The sequence below is a fragment of the Blennius ocellaris genome, assembly GCF_963422515.1.
Source record: "Blennius ocellaris genome assembly, chromosome: 20".
In the NCBI taxonomy this organism is placed as follows: Eukaryota; Metazoa; Chordata; class Actinopteri; order Blenniiformes; family Blenniidae; genus Blennius; species Blennius ocellaris.
The window spans coordinates 18,076,587-18,104,358 of NC_137669.1; the positions used below are offsets into that span (position 1 = coordinate 18,076,587).

General features: G+C 41.1%; 6 protein-coding genes across 6 annotated transcripts in view; 4 read left to right on the forward strand and 2 right to left on the reverse strand.

Moving 5' to 3' along the window:
* Positions 1–3,480, reverse strand: part of akap9 (A kinase (PRKA) anchor protein 9) — a 62,061-nt gene extending 58,581 nt beyond the window's left edge. The window contains exon 1 of the mRNA XM_080516387.1: positions 3,271–3,480. Within this exon, the coding sequence (XP_080372513.1) occupies positions 3,271–3,318 (48 nt within the window). The 5' untranslated portion in view covers positions 3,319–3,480. The remainder of the gene's footprint in view (positions 1–3,270) is intronic.
* Positions 3,481–8,373: 4,893 nt separating this feature from the next.
* mterf1 (mitochondrial transcription termination factor 1) lies at positions 8,374–9,651 on the forward strand. Its single transcript, XM_080516338.1, has one exon. The coding sequence runs from the start codon at positions 8,388–8,390 to the stop codon at positions 9,546–9,548; it is 1,161 nt and encodes a 386-aa protein (XP_080372464.1). The 5' UTR covers positions 8,374–8,387; the 3' UTR covers positions 9,549–9,651.
* Positions 9,652–10,605: 954 nt separating this feature from the next.
* On the forward strand, positions 10,606–16,243 carry dus3l (dihydrouridine synthase 3-like). Its single transcript, XM_080515566.1, has 17 exons — positions 10,606–10,644; positions 11,040–11,087; positions 11,254–11,342; positions 11,802–12,075; positions 12,161–12,512; positions 12,720–12,790; positions 12,883–12,972; positions 13,065–13,106; positions 13,224–13,376; positions 13,506–13,622; positions 13,843–13,908; positions 14,063–14,173; positions 14,607–14,703; positions 14,894–14,969; positions 15,258–15,446; positions 15,826–15,954; positions 16,040–16,243. The coding sequence occupies exons 3-17, from the start codon at positions 11,266–11,268 to the stop codon at positions 16,110–16,112; spliced, it is 1,917 nt and encodes a 638-aa protein (XP_080371692.1). The 5' UTR covers positions 10,606–10,644; positions 11,040–11,087; positions 11,254–11,265; the 3' UTR covers positions 16,113–16,243.
* Positions 16,244–17,518: 1,275 nt separating this feature from the next.
* LOC308144506 (zona pellucida sperm-binding protein 4-like) lies at positions 17,519–22,008 on the forward strand (the record flags this gene model as incomplete). The annotated part of the gene is made up of 12 exons (XM_080515630.1): positions 17,519–17,708; positions 18,346–18,672; positions 18,739–18,851; positions 19,025–19,040; positions 19,174–19,296; positions 19,378–19,550; positions 19,630–19,727; positions 19,810–19,958; positions 20,038–20,215; positions 20,288–20,423; positions 20,540–20,614; positions 21,976–22,008. The coding sequence occupies 12 exons, from the start codon at positions 17,519–17,521 to the stop codon at positions 22,006–22,008; spliced, it is 1,611 nt and encodes a 536-aa protein (XP_080371756.1).
* Positions 22,009–22,315: 307 nt separating this feature from the next.
* Positions 22,316–24,907, forward strand: gmnn (geminin DNA replication inhibitor). Its single transcript, XM_080515695.1, has 6 exons — positions 22,316–22,367; positions 23,264–23,359; positions 23,458–23,605; positions 23,692–23,774; positions 24,116–24,226; positions 24,342–24,907. The coding sequence occupies exons 1-6, from the start codon at positions 22,317–22,319 to the stop codon at positions 24,507–24,509; spliced, it is 657 nt and encodes a 218-aa protein (XP_080371821.1). The 5' UTR covers position 22,316; the 3' UTR covers positions 24,510–24,907.
* Positions 24,908–27,361: 2,454 nt separating this feature from the next.
* The window catches only part of ripor2 (RHO family interacting cell polarization regulator 2), a gene marked incomplete at both ends in the record, with an annotated part of 52,937 nt that continues 52,526 nt past the window's right edge, over positions 27,362–27,772 (reverse strand). Inside the window, 2 exons of the mRNA XM_080516557.1 lie at positions 27,362–27,462; positions 27,607–27,697. Of these exons, the coding sequence (XP_080372683.1) occupies positions 27,362–27,462; positions 27,607–27,697 (192 nt within the window). The remainder of the gene's footprint in view (positions 27,463–27,606; positions 27,698–27,772) is intronic.

Consider the following 27,772-nt stretch of genomic DNA (forward strand, 5'->3'; position numbering starts at 1 on the left):
GAAAAAGCCTGGCAAAAGCAAATTTCACTGTGATTATTGTGCAGTGAGACACAGACGTGACAGACACCTTCTTGCAACAGACATCCTGTCAAACGGGCTGTAGTGAAGATGGCTGACAGTTTGCCTTTCACTCAAAAATAAACCTTTTCCGATTCAACACCTCTTTAACTATTAGCATTAATCGTTTTTTAAACACAAAAATCTAAACCAAACATAAAACATGTGTATATTGTATTAAAGGCTGTGACCGGCATCAGCCAGAGTTGCCTCAGGCCAAAACCTATTTACTCAAGCGTTTATGAAGGTGTTCAAACGTACACTCGCCGGTTTTCGGCATGTTTGCATGGGCGACATGAGGTGAAGAGTCGAGTCAGTATCTCAACACACTTTCCAGCTTGTTCACCGACTCCAACGTGTATCGACCTCAGCGAGAGCTTGTAAAACGTAGTCTGCTTTTGAAAATCTGCAGGCACAAGTGAGCTCCGTAAATCTCTGCGAAACGTCATCAATGAGTAATTCAGTGCAGAATCTAGAGACGTTTGTCCACTACATGTGAGCACATGGTGACAGGGTACTGCGTAAAACCTCAGCAGTCCGCAGCACAGAGACGCCTTTTATGACTCGAAATACCCAAACTCAGAACAGAGTGAGACAGTCTCACCCGGAAAACTAGAGAGCGAACGCAAGAGTGAAAACTGAAGTGATCAAAATCTCACTAGAAAGACACTTGACAATTGTGACGTCCCACAATAAGGTGAGAATAACATTCTCAAGTTTTGAATCACAATATATTGTTATTGCAATTGTATTCAATATCTGAACACTGGGTTGAGCAAATGGAGCATGATTCTTGGCATTACTACAGGTCAGAGTATTATCTATACACACATACATATATATAAATTTAAGCCTACACAGTTTAGAATTAACAGTTGAGTGAGTAAGCATGTTTCTGGATTATGTACCTGGATGAAACCAACACAGGCACAGGGATAACATGCAGACTACACAAAGAAAGTTTCTAAAATATGTTCAAGTCTGTCTGCGAGGACACTTCTTCACCAGGTGACATGAGACAACAGAACCCAGCTCTGTTGCTTTATCTTTTTCTTTTGTTTGAGTTCATCGCTGCAGGACTGAAACAATGATAAGTTTGCTGTGGCTCATCAAGTGAAGCAGTTGTCTTCCAATCTCAAGGTCAGGAGTTCTTTCTCCCATATTGCTTTGTCGAACTGTCAAAATGTCCTTAGGCAGAACAATCAACTGCAAGTTTCTCTCAGAGTCGTGCGAGTGCCTTGCTTGGCAGCACCTTGTAAGAGTGTGCATGTGATGGCTCACAAAAATTGCACTGAGACTAACTCGAGGTTTAAAACGAAGACAATCATTTTAACCATAAACCAAAATGTGTCATGACGACATTGTGTAACTTTGTGTTAAGAGCAGCTATCAAAATAAAATTGTGTTATTACTAAAGTCTCTTCTTGCTCTAAACCAATCAGACTCTGACGTTCCTTGAGATGTTGCCTCCTCACCACATTCCAAAGCACCAACATTTCGTTTGGAAGTTCTTCTATAATTATCGGTGTTCATTTCCTCTTGTACCTCATGAGGTTTTATGGAAAACATAATATACATATCCTGTAACATGTGCTATCATATAAAACATTGATCTGGCCATATAGTTAGACAGTATAACCAAAACACGTTGGTTCTCCCGTGCAGAATCCAGACTTCAAACCTTACGAAGCAACAAATGTGTAATATCTTTTCTATTGACAAATATTTCACAAACTCTTTCCACATCAGTGAAGTGAGAGCTTCTGCTTCTTTCCAGTTATAAAATGAGTGTCATATCGATGAGCGGGTAAAACACTGTATGTCACATCAGAAAGTGTCTTCTTTTTTCAGCATATTGAAAAGTATACTTTTGTTTTATCGATATCTAGTCTGGCTTTCATTCAACACTCTCGCTTTTGTACAATGCCTGAAAGACTGTATAACAGAGATAAGAGAGCATATCATATTAACCAGAGGAGTTTGGAGGGAAAAAAAAGAGTTTTATCTTATTCTTCTTGTTAATTGACGTTGACTTTTGAAAGTTTTAATTGTACTATGGGACTTTCTGCCAGAGAATCAGATAGATGCATTGGAACATTTTCTGATAGCTGCACTCAGATGTTATTGATTTCTGTGGTTTGTTGTCTTTTGGATTCACTGGAGTTGCTTTTGAAATAGCTTCTCAATTTGATGAAATGCCAAGTCGTGGCGAGCAATGTGTTGACTCTTCATTAGATGGGAGTATCCTCATTTTTTGACTGTGACCTCGATTGACATTATTTGTTTTTCCAATTTAACTTCCTTCTTGGTTGTGCATATACTTCATATAGTTGATGATGGATTACAGGCTTCAAGGGCTTATTATAATCATACTTAACGTCATAAAGTATTACATGACTAAAATGAAAATGGGCACATTACATACTCGTCTGACCAGGTTGGCTTGTGTTGTCAGGATCTCCCTGCAGACGGAAATCTTATCCAAGTTGTCTGGGTGCAGAAAATAATTCAGAGTGGCAACAAGGCCCTGCAGTGGATCACCAGCTACAGTCAGAACTTATTTGGTGCACGGTACATCGAGCAGATTTCCAATGTTAATGATGATATCATAGATATGAGGGATACACGTCTGCAGGACAAACCCAAGAGCAATGTTTTGATCCAGTGCAGCAGAGTTGTTTAATATGAGATGCTAGACGGGTGGGGGGTTGTGCTGACCTACTTCGCGGATGCTTCTGGTTGATAAAGCCAATATAGTGCAACTTTGTCATGCGGGGCCAGCGGTTGTTCTGGCCTGTGGGGATATGCCCTGTAAATCCTGTTACACCAGCCTGTCAGTATCACTTCAGGCGGCGTTTATAAGCCCTCGCTAACAATGTGGCGGCTTGGCTTATGCACGATTAAAGTAAGCAATGCCTGCATAGTCCAACACGCCAGTTAATGTGAAAATGAGACTCTGATTTAATGGACACGCAGAATGACAAAGGCATCTGTGTGGCTAGCGGTGGCTATGCTAGCCCCCCCCCCCGGCTGTCACTGGGGCGCATGTTACCGGGGGTCTGACAGCTGGGAGAAGGGGAGGGGTAACCACCAAAAGACAGCTGACAGACCCAGCCGGAACTAAACAAGTTGCGGGAAAAATAAAACAGCCACTTTGAAGCAGTGACAGCAGTCTTGGGGAGTTGTGCCAACACCAAAAACTGAAAAGCATACCTTTGCTTTGCCGGCCTCCAGCTTCTTTTGCCTCTCCTCGTCCTCCATCGCCGCTGTCTCCGTGGCTGAAACAAGAGGGGAGACTGCTTCATGCGAGGTGTCCGCCGGAGATATCTCAGCGCTACGACCGACAAATAGCCCCTGTCCGGCTGCCAGCGAGCTGCCAGAGACTTCCAGTCGCGTTTAACTAGCTGTCTCCTTGCTGGTAGTCCGCCGCCATGTTTTCCACGTAAACATGAGACTCAACTATGATGACGTAGGGAAGGTGCCTGCGCGGCCACGCCCACCGGCATTCCACTACTGGTGCCTTCCTGGACTATCGGAAATGTGAAAACTCAAAGCAATGCAGCATTGCAGGTCGTGAGGATGTATTGTTTTAATTGGGATTTATGTACTGAATATATGACTTCTCCCATATTCTCTCATTACACGAACCTGCAAATTGAACCAAGATTTGTTATTTGTAATTCAAAGGGGACAGAGTGCATGAGGAATGAAAAAATTCTCAGTATTAATAAATATTTTTGTCTGTAGTATTAGCAACAATGATTTCACTCATCTGTAAAATGCTCATCTATTTAATTTTCTATAGCATCCATCCATCCATCCATCCATCCATCAACACTGTAGAGCTAAGTCCAGCTGCCTATGTTGATGAGACAAGAGTGCTCAACCCTGAATATGAACAAATTACAAAATTTAAAAAATTTGGGAGAAATGTGTTCTCAAGTGAAATATTATAGTATTATCTTGTCATGTGAGGAAAATTCTGGGTATTTTTTCCCCTTAAAGATGATCAGCAAAGAATCTTCCAGAAATTCACAAATCTTAGCTTTTTTGGGAGATTTTAGAAACTTCTTCAATTCTATTCGATACAATCAGATGAATTTCCTTTCGTTGCACAGACCAAATTACTCTAAAATGGACTTAAAGGACCAATTTGATTCTGTGTTTAAGTAGCACACTTCAGTAAATGGAAAAAGTTGCAGTTCACAGACCATCTCAAGCTTTATTCATCCACATTATTCTTTTTGGGATTACTTTCTAATCTTATCAACATGCAGTCATTTCCATTAACAGTTAGAACATTACTGATGGAAATAGCTATTAACAATGTAGTAGTAACGTCATAAATGTCACTGTATTATGTGCAGTCTGAATACCTCTGGAAAACGTCGTCCCAGTTTCTATGGCAACAGGAGGAGATGTTGCCTGTGCTGTCCCAGTTAAGAGTTTTCTTTTTTAACACCAATTTTTTTTTTTTTTTTATGTCAGCTGTTTTCTGCTAATAAAGGCTCAAGCCATCACCTCGTACACTTCAGCATGCCAATTGATTGGGCTATTCTGAGCACATTTCCAGCCATACTGCAGCACACTTCCGTCAAAAGGGAACATTTGAGCTGTCTCGGCTGAATGGGACAGCAGGTAACATGAGAGACTGGCAACAGTTTCTAGGACAGATGGGTTGATGATAAAAAGTATGGACAAGATTTTTACTTGCAGTCTCCAGGTGGAGTTTATCTTTAATTTACAAATTTGTCAAGTGTTTTTGACAAGCTGAAAGTATTTTCTTTTATGTTTTCTGACTTTTTCTCGATGACGAAGCAGCTGGAACCATGCACGTCAGTCGGGCTAATTAATGCTTTTGCTTCACAGTCATTATTCAGCCTTTGATTATTGAAGTAATGAGACGCCATCGCAGCAATTCAAATGTATGAAAGCAGGACTTTGATTCTCCGGATTAGCAACAGAGTTCAAAATATGCAAAGCTTCTAAGATCATTAGTTTTGGCTTGTTTTAATCGTGAGCCTGCCACACTTTGTTGATTCAGTATTAGTGCCGCAATGTAATACCAACATGGAGATGAAAATTCTATAATATTGTGGGGTTTTCTGCTCTTACATTGTTTTATTTTCTGAAAATGTTCACCTAAAATTTTAAATGGTTGCATTAGAAAGCTACACATTAAAGCAAACATACAGCTTCTTCAATCTTTTGATTAGAAATCTGCAGGTTGATAATACCTTAAATAAAAAAAACAAACACACAACATTTTATGCATCATTTTCAATGATTATACAAAACATTCAACTACATGGTTCCCATTTGCAATATTTATTTATATTGAGTATTTTTCTTTAACGTAAAAACACAACTAAATGAGAAAGTTTCTAGTCAGCTTGTTTCTGTGTTTAATACTTACGTTCAGCAGCAGCTGCGGCAGCAGCAGGAGACGATGCTCTGCGTCTTCGGCTGACAGGAGCGGAACAGCTGATCGTCTGGCTGATCTTGAATTCCACCCATCTTCTTTTAGACATTTTCAACGAAGTGAGCTCACCTGGCAGACGTGCTCATCCAACAATAGTCCTCCACGCGAATTGCTGGGCGTTTGAAAGTTTGGGCCGTTTCTAAATTATTGATTCTCTTGGGGAGTATTGTGTCTGCAGTTACCCAAGCAACTTCACCAAGTGGACCAGAACACAGGGAGAGGGTCCCATGTAATATTCAAAACACAACAGCATACTGTGACGAGAACGATCGTTTGATTATGCTGAGCAACATCAAGACGTTCAGACACTCGTACAAAATGTGAAAACACATATAAGCTTTTTGATTTCATGTTTTAAAAGTGTATAATATAACCAGGGCGAGTAGATCATTTTAACATAAAGATTTCTAACCAACCATGTCGCTTTATCCAATTCAGTTGCAGGTGAATGCAGGATACACAAACAGACCGGCCAGCAGTCCATTGCAGGGTAAACACACTTATATTCATGCATAAACTAAACACGTGTTTTTGGACTGTGAAGAGAAACATGATTACATGAAGAAAACACCTTCAACATGCATACGAAGGGAAAAATGCAAACTCCTTAAAGAAAGACCCGAACCAGGTATTTACTCGCGCTGAGGCATGTGGTAGTTTTAACTATTATTGTGGTCTTATGTGAAGCATATGTGATGTTCTGCGGTGTGAACCTTTAATATTTGCTCATCATCATGCACCAAAAACATTCAAATGCAGACAAAAACATTAATCAATCAGCCGCAATCTGACTGTGACCTATTGATTACTGACACTAAACACGATGGAGAGTTTGTCAAGCCAATCAAGTCAGAAGATATCGTGACTAAAACACCATTTACTCCATTCTTTGAGCAGCAGAGTGAAAGCTCGTCTATATAATGAAGATATCAGTGTGCCATGATGAAATATTCATAAGTGGTGGAGCTCATCAGTAAAGAGAGGCAATGGGTCAGTGGGACCTGGCTGTGAGCTGGAGCACATGGTTAATGCTCTCTTGTGTCTCATGGGCCCACAAGAACGTCAGCTGAGTAGCTGAAGCAGAATGAATTATTGATGCCTGCAACTATCCAATGCTCTACAAAATGGTCTTTTTATTATTCAGCAGAAGCTGCGTAGATATCATAATTAGGTCATACACGTATTGACAGAATATCAGGACACTTTTTGAAAGTGTTTGTCGGGCGTGAAAACATAAAGATAGTTTGAAATGATCACTATATATGCCTGCATGGACATAAAGTGGCAAACGTATTGAAATGATTTCTGATAACAAATAAAAAGGAAGAGTGCACAGCCAAAAATACCAATAGCTGAGTTCATGCTTGTCTCTGGCTTTGTGTGCTTTAAACGTATATATTTCTGAATTCTACCACGAAGTGTTTTCCTGAGCTCTTTAAACGAGCCACATGATCTGTATTCTTTTGTGGAAAACAATATAGGTTTATAAGATTTTGATGACATATCTTTTCATATTTACTTTAACATTTAACTTTAATAATAAATATTTTCAATACTATAATTGACTTTCATGGGTGTGTTGTTCAAGTATATATGTCTACTTAAGAACAATTCATGCCACATAATCATCTTCTCATGCTTTACAGCCATGAGCGGTATTTGACTCTCTGCTTCCATCTGATGGTTCCACTGATAGACGCAGCTGTGGCTCCGGGACGCCAGGGGGCGCTGACGAAGAAAAGTGCAGGCTTTCAGAAAAGTCAAATCTCGCGAGACTTTTTGAAGACGACGTCCTACTGGGAGAAGTTGTCACTAACACGAGAGGAACGTGAAGGTTTGTTTTTCATTCATAAATTGTGTACATCTCTGGACTACGAGGACTAAACAATAAATCACTAATCACAACTTTGTGAAAACATGTAGCGGCGGCACCTCTCGTGTGCTTTACAGTTTTCCGTTCCCGAGGAAAATTGGTGTTCAAGAAAGAAAATCATGAACAATGTAATGCAAACTTGTCATACAGTGCAGTGACTTCACTGTATGACAGGTTGTCAGTCGTCAAAGTGTGGTACGATACAATGCATGTCGGCAATATGTCGTTTTAATGACGCGAGTATTACTTAAGATATTGTGCACCATCTCAACTACTTTCAGTTTCAATTTCTTGTAATCAGCGACGGATAGGAAAGAAATATTCCAGTTGAAGGCAAGACAACCCTATTTCTACAACACCATTCAGACACTATGCATTTCACAGTGCTTTTCAGGGAAATAAAGGAAATATATTTGGACAAGGCCACTCAAATTACATTACACTGAAATTTCTGCATTGATTTGTTCTTTTGAGTGACCATGGAGTCTAGATAAGCGCTGACTGTTAACCTTGCTTGTTTGGAGCAAAAGACAGGTAAATCATTGGTGCTTTTAGATAAAACTAAAATAGTTTAATATAGCATGCAGATTCATTGCTATATTTCCGTTTCGTGGAATTATTTACTTTGACACCATTGAAAATCCTAGTTATTTTCCGAATAAAAAAGCGCAACACACCGTTTGTCCCATAGTTTTTAAGTCACCATTTAACCTCAAACGCAGGTTTTGGGATGACAGAACCCAGTGAAATCCCACATACAAGGAGAACAAATGTCCCACATAAATGCCCGCAACCAGACTTGAACCAGGAATGTTCTCAATGTGTGGCAAATTAATAATAATTTACATTTCAAAACCATAGTGTGCCATTGTTGACTTGATGATATTTATGCTAATGTGACAATGTTCCCTGTGGTTTTCTTTCAGTTACATTGGCACCGGCAGTGATGTTGCAATGTGGCGCTTTGCAGTAAAGATGGCTGCAGTTCAAGGAGTGAGAGCCCTCCTCGGGCTGCATCGGTCAGTGGCATTGCAGCGCAGCATTGGGCTCGTTCCAGTGCAGCTTGCATCAGCTGTCTTTCCCAGGAGACTTTCCAGTGACACACAACAAAGTAATGAAACAAAGCTCCCTGGGAACCCAGAGAATGAGTCTCTGTTAGAGAACCTGAACCTGATGGGAGTCGACGTGAGGATGGCGCGCCAGCGGCAACCCGGAGTGCTCCGTAGAGCCTTTACAAATGAGCAAGGTGTCGCCGAGTTTCTGCAAGGAAAAGGAGCCAGCCGCAAAGTGATAGCAAGCATTATATCGCGCTACCCCCGAGCGATCACCCGCTCCATCGAACACTTGGAGCAACGCTGGACGCTGTGGAGAAATATCTTTAAGACAGACGATGAAATTGTGAGCATCCTGCACCGCTCTCCCGAGTCTTTCTTTCGTTCGAGTGATAACGAGAACTTGGAACATAACATACATTTTCTGATTTCTCTCGGACTGAATACCAAAGACCTTCATCGGCTGCTGGCCACGGCACCACGGACCTTCTCCAACAGTTTGAAGCTCAATCAGCAGATGGTGGAGCTTCTGGAGGACGTCTGTGCTGAGCTTGGAGGACAAAATCCAGAGCAATTTGTAAAACGTGTCATATCCAAAAACCTCTATATTCTCATCAGAAGCACAAAGCGAGTAAAGACAAACGTAGATATTCTAAGAGCCTCACTTAAGTTGAAGGATTCCGAGCTGCTGGCTCTTATTGAAGGCCATGGGGCAAATATTCTGGACCTTTCCAATGAGTATGTGAAAAAAAACTTCACTAACCTTGAGCAGAAGCTAATTTCCCTCGGCTGTAAGAAAGCAGACGTTAGAAAACTGACAATCAGCTATCCAATGATTCTCTACATCGGATCTGACACGCTTAACTTGAAACTAGACTGTCTCATCAAAGGAGGAATAACAATACAGCAGATTCTGGGGAAGCCCAAAGTTTTGGACTACAGCACACAGAACATTACAGAGCGGCTAGAGGAGCTGCACAGATTGAATTATGACTTCCAGAAGAATGGCATCCACATCTTAGACACAAGTCGTAAACGATTCTCGGCAAAGCTAGAAAAACTTGGCGCTGCAGCTTTAGACTGAATTGACTAAATTGTTGCTTTTGCGGTGATGTATTATAATGTTCGAAATGGGGTTTGCAACTTCAGAGCAGTCGACATTTTATCCAATTTAACTAATTGTAATTATCTGCAAAGTCTGCTTGTTTTGTTTTTTTTTGTGTCACTTTTCAGTCTAACGAGTAACTTTAAATATAACTGAAAAAACGAAATAAAAGCAATGTCAAAAAGAGAATTAAATGTGTGTTATTTACTTTGAATATGTCATGCTTACAATTTTGCGTGAGTTCCCAGCTGTATTTTTCACTGAATGTAATCACAGACAGTTTTGATGATGATAACATTTAGAAACCTAAGCTTTTATTTGAAATGTAAAATGTATTAAACTTAAGAGACTGGGGCACGTTGACACGCCCCAAAACTTACAAAACATCAGTAACATCTAGCAATTGACAAAATATGTACAAACCTATAGACTTAAATCACAGATAGATGCACAAAATACAGTTGTGAAGTACAGTAACATTTATCTCATGAGCTTGAACATAACAGCATGTAGTTGCAGGTTAACTTGCTTTTTGTTGGCTCAGGAACAGCTTCTTCCTCGAAGCTGTGAGACTAGTGAACTCGAGCCATGTTCCATAGACTCCCTCACAATTTTGCACTACAAACACTTTACACTTTACATTTCTGCTCTTGTATATGTATATATTTTTACGCTCTATATATTTTTATTACTGGCTTACCGGGACCTGAGTCCAAATTTCGTATCATTTCTTTTTGATATGACAATAAAGAATCCTTGAATCCTTGAATCCTTGAATCCTTGAATCCTTTTTAGGTTACTATACTGCAAGGTTGTGTATAATACAATTTAGTTATATATCACCATATGTTAGTTGATATAAAATATCGTCGAAGTTAAATGTGACTTGTATTTTAAAAGTGATATTTTTCGACATATTTGCGCCAAATATATTGGGGGAGGACCTCAATGAATTGAGGCCCCGGGCGGTAAACGTTAGGCGGAACCAATGTGTTCAGCAGTGTTCACACAATCACATCGGACATCTTTAACCGTAGGACGCCCGTTTCCTCACGATGGTGTCTCGTTTCTCGTGGTGCGTTTCAAACTTCATTGTTTAATCAAATGCTCTTGTTATTAAGTTGTAACAGCGCTCAAAAGCTTTAAACAGCTGTAACTTGAATGCATTCGCTAGTTAGCGGCTAACGACGCGTTCACTTTAGCTGTTAGCTACTCGCTATGGCACAAAATTAAGTTCCTTTTCATGTTAGAGTGGCTTTACTTTGACAATCTGTCGTAACTAGTGATTTACAAAGCTGAAGTTGAGTGCATTGCAGTCTAATTATGCAGAAGTTACAGCGGGAGTGTGTGAATGAAAGTGATTTGTAGATTTACCCAAACATACTCATACAGTGAGGTGTTGCTGTTGGGATTTGTTCTGTTGAAAGAAAGTGAGAAATTGACGTGATCTCCGTCTGTTCTATGTTACAGATGTTTTGTGCTCACTGAACCGAATCGAGGAGTTGAAATCTCTTCTGAGTGAGTGAAAGTAACATATGGCTTGTGTAATACATTTTATAAACGTTTTAACTGCTTTGAATTTTCAATTTTGTTTCTATAGTGCAAATACAACAATCATTTCAAAGCACTTTTACTGAGAATAACCAAGTAATTTCACATGATATACAATGTTGAAATGTTTCAGAATATAAGAGCGATGGAGACAGCTGTGGAGGAAACTGCTGTAAAGGCAAAAGATGTGGTTGTAAAGGGTGAAGCTGCCATCAAATCAGAGTAAGTGAGCAGTAAGATTTCTATTTGGCCACACAGGAAAATGGTTTATGTCTCTGCATTCAGATTCAAGTGAAAGCTGAGCAACATCAGGACTGGCAGCTGCCTCTTTGTCAAAATATTGTGACTAGTTCTTAATCTTGTATGGGGCAGCACTGTCTACTAACCTGGGAGAGTAATATATCTGTTTTTCATCATTCCGTGTTGTATACTGCATGATATGCACCCCCCCCCCCCCCTCCCCCTTATTTCGCACATCCTGCTGCTTTGTCAAATGAAGCAAAGAGAAATACTCTTGTCAGCAGAAAGTCGCTTGAAGGCTACGATTGTTGGTTTAGAAAGTAATTCGTAAAGCAACAAGAACTCCAGTTCCTCTATGATCACTGAGAATATTTGTGTGCTCATTTTGTATGTTGTATAAAAGAACAAAGTAATTGATTTCTTTTTCTGATGTATTTTCAGATTTTTGACAACCAAAGAAAAATTTCATGGATTTATAGACTCAGAGGGGCAGGGGACAAAAACGGATGCGGCCAGTGAAAAAGACGGAGTCGTCGGTGAAACAAAGGACACCTCTGTGGAAGAACCGGACCTTAAAAAGTTCAAATCAGAACCTGAAGATAGAAGGAACACAGGGAAGCCAGATGGTAAACGCCTCCGAGGGCAGAACAAGTCGAGGCCACACACAAAACCAACCACCTATGACGAAAAACGGTTATGTGTATCTGTTACTCGGGTATGAGCTTTTACCTTCGTGTTTGTTTATCCTTCATACTATTATATTTCTCTCAACTGAACGTTTTGCTTTATCGTCTGTTCAGGACAACAGGGAATGCTCCTATGGAGACAAATGCCACTTTTACCACGACGTTGCGGAGTACATGGCTTCAAAACCCCCGGACATTGGGGAGAGCTGCTACCTCTACGAAACCTTTGGGAAGTGTGGCTTCGGCCTGTCCTGCCGCTTTGCCAAAGCACACACCACGCCCGACTTCAAAACCATGGAAAAGGCAGATCTCGTGACCGCTCATGAAGGCCGGACTGCAGTGAAGAACAGCCTGAGTAAAGACCTCCAGAATCGTCTGAGGAAGCGAGACGTGCCCTTCGACAAGTCGGCGGAGTATCTGAAGACACTTTCAGACAGCAAAGAGAAAAAGGAGCAGCGGGGGAACGGTAAGAGGAGCGGTAGAACATTTTATTTCGGGACAGCATTTTCCTGCTCTGTCCATTGTTGTTGTTTTTTTTCTCTTTTTACTGTAAAATACGCTTTGTTGTTGTGTTTTGAATTTTTGGGGCACAGGCGTATCTAAAATAAATAATGTATCTCAAATAATTTGGTGATGTTTAAAGTGATAAAGCTCTGTTCTGTGTCGCACCCAGGCGATGCTCTGGCAGTTGAAGTATCGACAGATCCTTCAGGAGAGAAGCAAATTGTGCCCACTGAAGCGCAGGTACTGCATTCAAAAACACAAGCCTTTCTAAAAAAGAATTTAAATATGGTGAATGTAGTGTCATACATGTGTTTTTATATGTCTTTGTGCAGGTGAGCTTAGATAAACAATCTCCTGTGAAGACAGTAGGTCCTCTGACTGATGCCGACATCATTAAGTTGCGCTCATGTGAGAAGAAGCAGGTATGAAAATCGAGATGTGAATTTTTTATTTTTTTTTTTCAATCCGTTTGGTTTCGCATCTAACAATTGAATTTCTGTGTTCTGGCCTCAAGGTGGACTTTAATGACAAGCTCTACCTGGCTCCTTTAACAACTGTAAGTGCTGTTTAACTGAAGCGAGCTCTGACTTATAGGAAAGTGTCATTTGCAGACCTTTATTCAGACCTGAAAATAACTTTGGTCGTGATGAAACGTTTGCTTTCATTTTCTCAGTGTGGGAATCTGCCTTTCCGTCGTGTCTGCAAGCGCTTCGGTGCAGACATCACCTGTGGCGAGATGGCCATGTGCACAAATCTACTGCAGGGGCAGCAGTCAGAGTGGGCCCTCCTGAAGAGGCACGAAAGTGAAGATCTCTTTGGTGTCCAGGTGATGGCGCTATACTTTTTTTTTTTTTTTTTGACATTCTTTGCATTGATTCAGTTGTTTTAGATGACATGAAAACACTGGAGTTTGGTTCTTTTTCTCGGTGAGCTACAGTCCGACTTGTATTTGCAGGTGGAGGGCTGTTTCCCTGACACCATGACACGATGCGCAGAGCTGATCAATAACAACGTGGAAGTTGATTTTGTGGACATAAACTCTGGATGCCCCATCGATCTTGTTTACAAAAAGGTAAACTCTCATGTTAGCCAGCAGCATTTACACTGAGAACAATTCTTGCTGCAGATTAATCCCTTTTTTTAAAATTTATTCCATGTACAAATGCATCAATTTTATGTACATATGCTGTGTTGTAGTGTAACATTATTCCAAATCGAAGGTATTAAACACAAGAACAAATCAATTCCTCTTTAATCTTTGTTGTATGCCGTGTTTGCTTTTCCTTCATCAGGGTGGAGGCTGTGGCTTGATGACACGTACCAGAAAGTTTGAACAGATAATCAAGGGAATGAACTATGTAAGTCGAAATCACATTATATTGACTGTGGAATAAGTGAATCAAAACATTTCTTAAATCTGTATCGATTTGTACAACGGCAACAATGTCTTCTATTTCTCATATATTTCAATTAAAAAAAACACTTAAAGTAAACATGTTTTTCTTCCTGAAGGTCCTCGATGTCCCTTTAACTGTTAAGATTCGCACTGGTGTTCAGGAGAAGTCCAACGTTGCACACAAATTGATCCCTGCGATGACGAACTGGGGTGTTTCCATGATTACAGTAAGTCTTTTGATTGGTGGCACAAAGAAACAAACTGTAGGTTTCAGTAGTGTGATGACATATCTATCATGATGTTGGTTCAAATATGGGCTGTTATTCAATGTGGGATGAATATGACATCCCAAACACAGGATGACCGAACTTCTCAGATGTATTTTTATATATATATATATATATATATATATATATTTATATTTATATTTATAGAAATCAGATTTGGTATGGAGAGGAAACTAAAGAAATTGTTTATATAAAAACTGTCACACTTTCAGTATAAAATGATGATTGCTGTTGTACTGTTAATCTTTTTGAAACACATTTGAACACATTCTTGTTATATGGCATGATTTTTACTTTATGTGATCTGTCCACATGACTTAAAATAGATAAATAGAAATGTTAAATTAATGCATTTAATTTCCTTTTCTTCCAGCTGCATGGCCGATCCAGGGAGCAGCGCTACACTAAGTTGGCCGACTGGGACTATATCACCACATGTGCCGAGCTGGCGAGCCCCGTCCCACTGTATGGTACGGGGTTTTGTTAATTAAACAGTTGTATCTAATACAGATTTAAATAAGTCCACATGTCAGTAAAGCAAAGACCCTTGAATTGTCTCGATCATGCGCTGGATGTTTTGGATGTTTTTTTGCTCCCACACATCAGATCGTTGTTCAGGTTATAAAATTCGATGCACTAAGGTGATTGTTGTTGTCCCAGGTAACGGAGACATTCTGTCTTATGAAGATGCTGTGAAGGCGAGACAGACCGGAGTTTCTGGTATCATGATTGCCAGGTTGGTTTCACACACAGGACAAAGCAAATGATAATCCATGACCAGACACATGTTTGAAATCGGTACGATGTACAGCCGCACATGATGTTCCAATCAAATGCATACACCCTATTAAAACTTCTGCATTCCACTGCCGTGAAAGTTTTCACTGTGAGACTGAAGGGAAAGCTCTTGAAATTGTCTTGAAATGCACTTCTAGATCATATTCTCATTTTTTGGAATTTCACATTTACCATTACTTTGGAGGGCGTGAATCATCGCTGTTTCACCATTGGTGTGACTCTTCAGGGGGGCTCTCATCAAGCCCTGGATATTCACTGAGATCAAGGAGAGCCGACACTGGGACATCTCGTCCAACGAGCGGCTGGACATCCTCCGGGATTTCTCCAACTTCGGCCTGGAGCACTGGGGCTCGGACACCCGAGGCGTGGAGAAGACCCGCACCTTCATGCTGGAGTGGCTCTCCTTCATGTGCAGGTGGGAGCCAACACTTTGTTCAGAATCCTAGAAAGTCTCTCCTATTAAGACAGACCACTGCTATGCCAGTGATGCAGAAAGTAAAAGAACTGGAGAATGAGCATATAAAACCACTATAGTGATCACCTCCAGTCCAACCGGTGTCACATTTAGACAGAAAGGATAACTGAAACCATAAAACATTGTAGTTTGAATGTTTTTGTGTTTGTTGATCTCTATGATCGGTTGGACAAAGGTGGTGAGCGTTCTTGCCTCATAGTGAGAATGTCCCTGGTTCAAGTTTTTGGCTTTGGGGCCTTTTTTTTCTGTTTTATCTCCATCCAACCGTAAACTCAGACTGCAGATATTAACCAGTACTGCTCATCTGCGTTTCTCTTAGATACATTCCCGTGGGCATCTTGGAGCGAGTGCCTCAGAAGATCAATGAGAGGCCACCCTACTACATGGGCAGGAACTACTTGGAGTCGTTGATGGCCAGTCAAAATGTCGGAGACTGGGTCAAAATTAGGTGAGTAGAGGGTCTGTTTAAAAAAAAAAAAAATGACAAAGTATGTCGGTCATGATTGTAAATTCTCCTGTTTTTCTTTCTTCAGTGAAATGCTGCTCGGACCTGTACCGAAAAATTTCAACTTTTTGCCCAAGCATAAAGCCAACGCCTACAAGTGATTTTTTTTTCTTCCACCTTTAAAAACATCCAGGTTTTTGTGTTTGAATTACGGCTTAAATAATATTTTTTGTTTGAGGTGGTGAAGGCTTGTGGATAGTCTTGTTTATTTTACATGTGATGCAACAGATGACTGGATGGATGTTTGTATACTTCAATTATATGCAATAAATTTTTTGCTGCTAAGATCTCTCCGTTATTTAAGGTTCTATACATGTGTGACATATCATTTAATTTATAACCGTCAGTGGTAGTAATCCTATTCACAAGTACAGTTTTAGGTGGATAAAAATGGTTTCGTTTCATAGACAAGCTGTACCTTTATCAGAGGATGTAAATTATTGTAAATCCATTGATCCTTCTTGCTAAAGGGATATAGAAGATAGATGGATAGATAGGCCTTCCAGGTGAGATCCTCTAATGCACAAATCAGATACATCTATCATCTATACTGCTTAAACCAACATGAGACATCACAGACTTCAGCGGTCTAAGGATGAACGCAGGGTACACCCCACACCGATCACTAGGCCCTCAGGACAAACACCCTCCATCACATCTTTGTGTTTAGAGTCACAAAATAATCATACATGTCTCTCAAATAAGGGACTAAAACATACAAACTATATAGCTATAGCATATACAGATTTTAAAAGTGGCCTATACATTCTAATTGAATAATTACATCTGCAAGGAATAATTTCAGTAAGAGCTATTCTGTGTAAAGTTTGTATGTACTCCAGTTTCCACTCTCAGTCTAGAATGAGGTGAATTGGTGATCATAAACATGCCAGAAGGTGTTAAAGCTGTGTGGTTTGTTCTTTGACACACTGGTAACCTATCCAGGGTGAAGGTGTGTCCTTGTGTTCCACCGTCCTGCCACCTTGAACTGCATGACCCCATATAGAATATAATGATGCATTTAATTAGATCGTTTGATCTACATTTTGATAACCAATCAGATTATTCATTAAACGGGAGGTCATTTTTACATGAACCAACTTGAGTAATTGTTTCCTGAATATGTTATTATATTATTTGGACAATAATTAAGGGAATTGTACTTTAAAGTCTTGGCTTTATGACTTTAACAAAATATACTCCGCCCCCCCCCCCCCCCCCATTATTGCTTCAATGAATGAATGAACTGCTTATTTCTGACCATAGTTCAACAAAGAAACTTCAAACACCAGTAAAATACTGAAGCCAGTGGCTCATTTATATGAATGATACAGACTAACCTGAAAGATGTCAGGGTTTAATGGGACACGACTTCCCTCCATCAGCAGACGTCCAACCAGCCGCAGGTGGGATCAATCAGGCTGATGACCTCACTACATGTACCGGGGCCGGAGGCTCGTGCTTCTTCGGTTGTTCATCCGCTGCACAACAGCTTCCACTTGTCTCCATGGCGGCGTGCCGGGGCGAGCTGCTGGTGGTCTTGGCCGGGACTCTTCTCCTCCTGGGGTCCGTCCGGGGATGGGAGCGGATCAACGAGACCCAACTGCTCAGCTTGTACAAGACCGGACATTGGGATAAACGCCTCCATGGTTCGCCGCCAGCCCTACGGGAGGACGCACATGGCTCCCCGCACACAGGTGTGACTGCTCACGGGTGGTTCCTGCACAAGCGTAAAGCAGCCACAATCACTTGTGCTGGGAGTTGGTCATTTTGTTGTTTTTGTCTAGTCAAAACTCATAATTCACAGCCTTTTGGGGTCATTTAATAGCAACAAGGATGCATCATTGTCTGGAATTACAATGTTTATAAAAAAAAAACCATACATAGGTGGTTTGCTTGGAGCCTCTTGCAGTCCAGTTTTGGGTCATCAGGTGTTTCACGTCCCTGGTTTAAGGGCTATGACTAAGTTTTTTGGGCTTGTCTTATTATTCTCCAGGAAAATGCACTTAAGTGAATTTGATGCCTATGAACAGTAATTGCTCCCTTTTTGACCCATTGTCATCTGTCTTGGAAGCTTTTGTAACTTTCTTTTTACCATTTTAATACTTTTTTTTAGTTCATTTTATCCATGACTACTGGCATGCAGTTGAAACATCTACCAAATTTACCTTTCCCTAATTGTGATCTTTAAGATTGGAACTAACTTTGTTGCTCAAACTAAAAAAAAAATGGAAAAAAAAATTAAAATGATGGTTGGTAGCTGTAAAGTATCAAGGGTATATAAATACAGTTGGAAGAGGTCAAAGTTGAATGATCACCCTTTCAATCTTTCAGATGACGACGACCTGTTCGAAGATGAATATGACGATGAAGGCATTTATGACCCGACGGAGGATGTAGAGCTTGATGAAAGTCCTGATACTGGTTTGAATACCTTTGACTCAGTAGACGAATCTGACAATGAGGTAGTCGGAGATCCGGATCTCCCCACCTGGCCCGGGTCGTCTGAAAGCGAGTACCTTGTAGACTTTGACGACTCCTCTCCAAGGAGCTGGCCTGGCAGCATCAGTCCCGATTCGGTGGCATTCGATGTCGTCTGTAAAAAAGATGGATTCCAGATTACCGTTCCAGAGGGACAGCTGAATGATGTCACCGTTTTGGGTATGTGTAACTTTTGACTACCTTTTGAGAATAGATTGGAATCTAATTTTGTTTCCCTCTGTTCAGGTACAAAGGAACTGCTGCAAGTTGTGAAAGCTCCAGAGTCTTGTGGTTATGATGTGAACCCTGCCGAGAACACTTTCACTGTCCCCTTTACAGGATGCCACGTGAAACGAAATGTAAGTCTCTGATTATTTGTCAGTTGTACAATTTTCAGCCTGTTGCAGACTGTCATTTCTTGTCTTATTTCAGCACACTGACTACAGTCTGCAGTTGTTCTTCATCGCCGCTTCTGGTGAAACACAAATTTCAACGGTGTCTTGTGGGTTGTCCTCTGGTCCGCCCCCACCAGAAGGTGTGGAGCCAAGGTGCTGTGGCCCACATGCTAAACCCACAGTTGCGCCACCAGTCAAGGCACAAAGTGAGTGGATTAACTTTTAACGTTTTTATCTGCAAGATGAACAATAACTGGACCGTCTTCTAATGGGACCTTTCTTGCAGACTGTGCGATCCCCGTGGCAGAGCGGTTGCCTTGCGGTCACGCAGGAATGTCTCTCACAGACTGCGACAGCAAGGGGTGTTGTATGGACATGATGATGGGGTCCTGCTACTACCCCATAGATGGTAAGCCATTTTTACGTGCAATGGTGGTTGACAAGGTTTTTTTTTGTTTAAAGAAATGACTTTACTTTCTCCTCAACGTAGAGTGTACCATGGATCGACACTTCGTCTTTGCCATCCGCTCCAGCAGCACAGGCGTCCCAGTGGACCCTGCGCACCTCGTTATTCCTGGGCATTCGCAATGTAAACCGGTCATTGTTAATAACGAGGTTGCAATCTTCAAGTTCAAAGTTGATGAATGTGGAACTCGTGCCTACGTAAGTTTGGTTGCTGTTCCGGCAGTTGTGTCGTGAAATCAAGTAATTCACATTAATCGCCCCCTCAACATCTTCACAGGAAGTTGGTGAGATGAAGATATACCTCGCTGAAGTTCAGACTATTGTCAAGGCTCTGAACCTGAAGTACGGCATAATTACAAGAACTGATCCACTCAGGTCTGATTACTATAATTTTATTGAAGCAATAACCTGGTCCTGCTCAATTTGTCGTGCCAGACTTGAACCGATTGTCTTGCAGGTTCCTAATCGAGTGTCGCTACAGCAAATGTGCTACTACAAAGCAATCATTGGCCAGTGTGGGCTACATGGTCAAGATCCCGACTTCCAGTCTTCCAGCATCAATCTTGTCTAATGGCTTGTATGGTGTTCAGCTGAGAATTGCTCGAGGTTAGCATTTGCAACAGAATGCACTCAAAGTTGTACGTGAGACATTCTCCAGTAACTTAAATCGATGTCTTATCAACAGATCACACGTATTCCAGCTACTTTCCCACTTACCATCAGCCACTGAGGTTACTACTTGGAAAGCCAGTGTTTCTGGAGTTGCTTCTGAAGTCTCCCAAACCGGACGCAGTACTCCTGGTCAACTACTGTCTTGCTTATCCTCGCTCTGCGAGGAACGCTCTGGTGATGATATTTGAAGGGTGAGCGTGGCTTTCTGGAGTCCACTGTAAATGTATTGAGGTTTAGACTTTTACTAACTTGTTTCGCTTCAGGTGTGCCAATCCCAACGACCCAAACGTGGCCATCCTTCGAGTCAGTGACTACTCCAAAAACCGTTACCAGAGGCGCTTCACAGTGAATGCCTTCCAGTTTATGGAGAAGAGGACAAACAAGTACCTTAATGAAGAAGTGAGAATTTTTCAATTTGAGTTTATGTAAACGTAGTCCACATGAAATTTCTCTTCAGGTTGAAACTATTTAGCAGTTTTTTAGTTCAGCTATAAACTGTTAGAATGTTTTTCCAGATTTATTTCATGTGTTCCACCGAAGTTTGTCGGCCCACGGAGAAGACGTGTGAAGAGCGGTGCTTTGATGGAAAAGTGAGTTGCAAAGCCTGCGAATGAGTGAACGCTCTTCTAAATTCTAATCTTGTATATATTCCCTTTCAGGTGTATTGAAGGATTTGAAGCTTCATTAGGTTTAATTAAAGTCATTTTACAAAATACTTGTCTCTTGTGTTTTGTGTTTTTGTGCTCTGCTACAAGGGTGAATTTCTGATCCCCAAAAAATATATTCCAATCACTTCATCCCATGTTTGAAAGTTACTTGGAAAGCAAAAAATATTTTTAGCAATGAATTGGTATTTACTAGTTTCCACCATTCTATTGCAACGGGAAAATCAGTTGACCACCAGATTTGAGAATATAAATCACTGATTCACTTGTTTTGACTCTTGTTCTAATGAAGTGGATCAACTTCACTTTGTATTTGGAAAAGGAATTGCAGAACAAAGATTAAAGGGAACACCCCCCCCCCCCCCCCCCCCCCCCCAGGAAATCTGATGAGGTTACACTCCCAATTGGACAATGAGCCTTCCAGTTTTAGACCACCTGAAGGGTTGGGCTTGTTGCCAACTCTCCTTAATGGAGTTGAGAAATTTGAATACATTTTTGCTCGGCTTCAGATATGATTTGCTGTATTGACAGGAAACACTGGGACGAGGACTGAATGTAGGACAAACAAGTTGGAAGTTCAATATGGTACACTCTGAGCTGTTATGGCATTTAAGAAACTCTTGCAACACAATGAATTAAAAGATTTGATCATTGGTACTATAACTTCACAATTTAATGACTGGTCACTCTAGATGTTCCTGTAATTGAGGTTAGACGCATAAGCCTGAGACAAATGCTGGACACCTTTTGAATGAAAACAATCTTCAGGATGTGAAGAGCAGACACGTCTGGGCTGAACACTGATATGAGATGGCTGTGAGCAATAAACAAATTGACATCAAATAAAAAGCTAATCTACTCACTGCAAGGCAAAATTTATTCCATGAACACATTGTTTTGACATTGTGCAGGAAACTTTAAAAAGTATATCAAAACCAGGCTAAGCATCCCTTTTATGTCACTAATGTTGGTGCAATGAGATGCATCTTTGGGTATTCAAAAAGAGAACATGCATTACATTTCACTAAACTCAATGGGAGGCTATTGTGTTTTCGATTACCTTGTCCCCTTTGCCTGTTGGACGTTAGATTATCTAAATTGTCTATTGTCTACTTCCCTCAAAACACACATTTAGTATTAATATTGATTCTGCACACTTTTTTTTCTACTGAGCGTTTTTCTTAAATAACATAATGCATAATCAATTTCTTATCGTATATTCTTTCATAGTTCTCATTCGCAAAAACGTCAAAAGAATTCACGTGATTAACTTGCTCTGACGTCAGCGTCGTGGAGAGCAGCGCGCGGGTACCACGTGAGGCCGTGGGCGTATTTAACAAGCTGGCGCGAGATTCTGAGCCCAGAGAGGAAGACGACGGGGCGGCCAGTCAGTATCACCGACGGCAGTTTGAGTTCGGTAAGTCCAACACACCCGCTTCGTACGGGATATTAGCACGTTAGCTTGTGTCCAGTGTGCTGTAGTTACGTTTATTACTGTTATATTGTTCTTCATACTTTTTTAAATTATAATTAACGAACCTCGTTTTTTATTTTTTTTATTTTAACCTTGTGAGAGTCCGTTGCTATGTGCTAACTTCGTGCTAACTTTCTTCCTCATCAGGTCAACATGAGTGTCAGAGGTTCAACCAGCCACCAGAGGTCTGATGAGAACGCCAAGGTATTTATTCTGGATTTTACTCACTTAAAACTTACTGGTGTAAGTTTACTGGTGATCTTATTTCAGGACTGCGGCTCCTCCGGTAGAAAACGGTGGAGTCGTGGCGGTGGTGGTTCGACCAGACTGGCCTTTGTTACATGAAACCAACAATCAGTACAGGGATCTGTTTGATCATGATTAAAGACCTGGGACTTGTTTTTCAAATGGAAAAGAACAACCACATGAACCCGTATGAGTTGCTATTAACGCAGGGAAGTTAACATTTACAATTGACCTGTACCCCAAAAAAATAAAACAAAATTGTGTGCTGGTTCACTTGTATTAATCACTACTCGTTCACGTATTTAAGTCCTCATATAACACGTAAATGCTAGGAAATGTAGCGAAACCTAATTCCTATTATCTTGGGGCCATTTCAATTGACCTGGCCAGTGCTTTCCTGCTTCCTACCATTTTAATAAGTTATTGTTTTTCAGACCTTATAGCAATTTCCCACACTCCTTCTCCACAGGCCTCATGATGTTGTGAAGCTCCAGCTAAACATTAACAAAGCCAGTCTGCTGGCTGCTCTGTAATGAGCCCCGGAGAGGAACTTTCCCACGGCTGTTTGAATAATCTGCTCACACACCTGTGAGCTTGTCACACATGGTCGTGCTGTTTACGCACTTCACCTATAACCCCCCCCCCCTCGGTGACAGAGTAACTAAAGTAATGCTTGTGAAATGATGCTAAGCCCGACTGAATGGCGGCTGCAAGTGAGAACTGGGGTCATGTTAGGTTCCCATGTGATTTGAGCTGAAGTCTCTATAAGCTTATCCGGGTGATATATCATTGTCTTTTTGTGACCAGCCCACATGTAAGATGATGCTTTAATTTGTCTTTTGATGCCTTTTCAGAGCGTTTTAACAAAATCTCAGAAGACAATGGGACCTCTGAGGCAATCTCTTCAGGTCCTGCAGCCCTCTGCCCTGAATGCTTTGAGGGCGGCTCATGTGAGTATTGCCTCCTGCTTGAAATGATTTATTCTGAAACTTGTCCTCACATTTGGACCTCTCGAGCAGATCATTTATTCACTTGTTTTTCCATTCAGACTTCAACGATCATTCCGAAGCGGAAACATTTGGTGGCTGAGCAGCGAGGCCTAAAGCGGGTGAAAGTAGAAGTTGCTACTCAGACGGAAGACGTTGAACTATTTATAGACGGCATCTCCAAAGAAGCATATGAACTGATGGTTCAAGGTAGAAATCTGCACCGTCGCAACCATCCAGTGCTGAAAGTTATCCATTTCAATACGGTTGAGCCTGATCGCGCTGCTGTGTTGCAGAAACTCCTCCTCCCGCCTACTGGAAAGAGGTCGCAGAGGAGCGGCGGAAGGCCTTGTTCGATGTTCTCCAAGAGAATGAGAAGGTGAGTTAATCACTGAGTGTCGGCTAATGTTTAGCTGCGAGTCGAGCTGTTCCCACGCTCCCGCATGCTGACTCCAGTCCAGCTGGCACTGGATCCTAAAGTAACTCTGTACCCAAAGACTCATTTCAGCAGTTTACTTAACGGTTGAAGCAATAACAAGGACTTGTATTTGGTACTAGATCTATGATTTTTAAAATATCTTGCTGCTGTCGCTGGGAATCCTGAGATCACATTGTAATGTGTAGTTTACATCATATGGACGTTTCTTCATTGTTCTGCTGTAGCTTTGATACTTTTTCAACATTTGTCCTAATGGTTGTTTTTTTTTCTTTTGTGCCCAGCTACACAAAGACATCGAAGCCAAAGATGAAGAGATCGCAAAGCTTCGGGATGAGAACGAGGAGCTGCAGGAGCTGGCACAGCATGTGCAGTACATGGCTGATATGGTTGAGGTAGGAGTGGTTCTTGACCACAATTACAGCTGCTGATTGATGTAAACCGAACCTCCAGTGGCTGGTGGTTCTGAGGGGAAGGATGGATTTGTTCTCATTATAATCTGTTTTTCAGAGGTTGACTGGAAAGTGCCCGGACAATTTGGAAGAGCTCAGGGAGATCGCCCTCGATTCAGACGCAGACGACAAGGAAGATGAGGAAACGACTTGGAGTGATGAAGAAGAATCTGAGTCCATTCGGAGGGAGGAGAAGGAGGAGGAAGAAACGTCGGACCATAAATGAGTAGAAACGGATCACAACTTTGAGATCGGACTGGAGAGAAGCTTTCTCTTTAAACTTAATATGTACACCTGTCACTTTGCATCTGTACATATTGGAGGAAATGTATTCCTTGTACTCGCCAGTAACTGGAGCCTAAAGTGGTTTTTAAGCTTCATTTGAAACTTTGCTGTTTAGAAGCAGAGCTGGACTCGGTCGTTTTATTGTTGAAGTTAAATGGATGGAAATAAAAGTGAATTTTAGGCCCGTTTCTATTTGCAGACCCTACAGGTTCATACTTTCACTCCTCTGAAATGCTTTTGTGTTATTGTAGTTTCTATAAAATATACTTTTAGAAAAAGTTGTACTTCCATAAGTAGCTCATTGCAAGCGTTAGCGTTATTATAAACCATGTAAAGTCAGTTTACCTCCATGGTCAATATAATCCAGATTTGAGCTTTTAAGAATGGACAAAACCCCAATTTTATGGGGGGAATGACCATATTGGTTGCAACATTAACATTTTAATAAAACTTCAAACAAAATGGCATTTGTCTCAATGTTTCCGGTTTTGGCTGATTCCTGTCTTCCACTGCAACAAAGGGTTCCCCATATACAAAATTTTAGCCCAACATTTAATAAAAGCATGTAATACTGCAAAATTGCAGCAAGAAAGTTGGTGGTAAATTTCTCCATTCAAGCTTCTTGGAAAGAAGTTGGAAACCTGATTTTATTTGTGTTGCTGTTTTGTCACCATCTTATTTCCACCCAGTTTCCTGTGAAGAGCCATGAAGTCCACATTTAGTCTTCAATGTAGTGTGAGCTTTAGACAGTAAAAAAAAAAACTTCATTTTAATTATGCAAAAATAAACTTTATTGCAACTTTTGAGCGGAGGGAAGGATGCAACCAGATGGATCAATACTGAAGCGATTGAAGTTCAGTTTGTGTACCTCTTTAAAAAAACCTCTTGATATTCAAATATGTGGCCAACTTGTAATTTGTGATTAAGAGTTAAACGGCCTACAAATGAACTTAAATCACTGGTCAACTGAATTTGTAAAGAACGACAGACACTGAGGGAGGAGATACTGGAATCAAATACTGAAACGCTATTCACATCCTGGAAGAAATCTAAGTTGTACCGTGTTTTGCCAAAGGCAATATAGAAAAGAAAAAAGGAAAAAAAGCATGTAGCTTTTAGTAACAATTTCACTCATTTACAGGTTGTATTACAAAAAGAAAATGATAAAAATACTCAGTTTAATTGATATGGCTTTTGGACTGCCGTTACAACCAAATGTAACTGGATCCGTTCATCTCGTTTAAATTGTGCTTCTCTTGATAGGTCTGAGTGTTTTTGTGAAAATGTTTTATTGAAAATACATTCTCCATGAGCTCTTATTAAAAGATAATTCCAAAATCTTTTTTTTATCCTTTGGTTACGTTAAATCTTCTGGGTAATAAAGTAACATCTCTGATATAAATGTCCTGTTATTTAAAAGGACCTTTGAGGGGGGGAAAAAACTAAATCTAAATAAAGTGATAGCAAAATAAGAGTCAATCTAATATAATTCTCTCAAAATAATCTCCAATTGAAATTAAGCATGAGATCAGTTGCATTGTAAAAACACGGAGGCCTTTTGAAGCCATAGACAATATTTCACATATCAAAGCAGATAAAGGAACATAAATATACAATTCATTTACATAACACATGTCGCCTGTGCTACTACAATATAACTCCAAAGAATATTAGAATTACTAGCAGTAAATAATAAATACAAGGAGTGGAAAAAATTTGTGAATTTTGTCATCGTGCACGAGCACCGGACTCAGTAGTACAGGTACGGTGAGAAAAGCTTCGGGTTTTTATCCTACATGGTGCGTTCCCACTCAGATTTATTGCCCCCGTCAGGCTCCTGATGTAGGGAAAAAAAAAAAAAAAAAAAACATTTACAAAAGAGGATTTGTAGAATCTGTCTGCTTCAACTACATCAAGGCTCAAATGGTCGGGCCGGGTGCAAAAGAGTCACGTATGTACAAGAACAATTGCACTTGTTAAACTGTAAGTGTGAGAAGAGTGAGTGAGTGAGTGAGTGAGTGAGTGAACCTCGGGCACTGCGCTGACCTGTTTCACCCCTCCAGCCTGCAAAACCGCTTTCTACCATGCAGCCGCTCTCTCCTTCTCCCCCAACAAGCGTGCATCTTTCAACCACACAAGAATCCCTGAAACTCAAACGGAACGTACCAGACGACAAAATATTAAATTACGCTTCCAATACAACCACATATTGTTACACCAGTTGTGTAAAATATGCCATATTTACATGCATTGACAACAGTGCAAATCTTCTGAAAGCGCCAGAGAGCATTTCCAATGCAAAAAAAAAAAAAACAAACCCCATCGTTTAAAACATGTACAGTGATTCTACAGATTATAGCAAATTGCATGACTCGTCAAGAGTGAAGACAATCCTTGAACAGTTGCAGATGTGTAAAATGAGGCTGTTCAGCTCTGTTTCCAGTCTTTGGAGCAGTAGCTTTGTCTCCAATCAGATTCCTGTTTTCCAGTTTAAATTAACACGACCGGTCTGGCTGGCTCAGTAAGCAGAACGAGGTTGGAGGGGGGGGGGGGGGGGGGGTTCCTTAGCTAATGTGTCCCTGTGGTTTAAGACAGTTTGTTTGGTGTTAGTAGTTCGAGGCAGTAACAGTAAGAAAAAGTCATCGATTGTTGGTGGTGCCGGACGTTTTTTTCTCCTCCCTGAAATCAGACTGGCTCAGCCACCGGGGAGGGGCAGCGTTGTCCTCGGAGGGGGGGGGGGGGGGGGGTCGCACCAGGCTTCAGTCTGGTGCCGCTCTCGGTGGCGCCGGCGGCTCAGAAGGCAGTGGTGACGGCGTTTCCTCTCCGCGTGCCCAGCCGGATCATCTCGCCCGGCACCGTGTCCAGCTGCTCGTACGCCAGCCGCCCCTCCTCCCCTGCAACAAGAGCCACGATTAGATGAACGAATCCAAAGAGTGTCAAAGTCAAAAAAACTAAATAAACAAAAACCATCTGAGCTGTTGTGAAGGTTTGTTACAGAATGGGATGATTCAGGAAATGTGAGGTCGATGGTTACTCACCAAATGTGAGCAGCGTTTCAATGGCGACATGCCGCAGCTCCTCGTCGGCCGAATCACACAGCGCCACCACCGCCCTGATACTCTCAACCGCCTACACACAGAAACAACACGGCAATATTTGTTGACGTTCCGATTCCGATCCGAGGCATGTATAAGAATATAAACT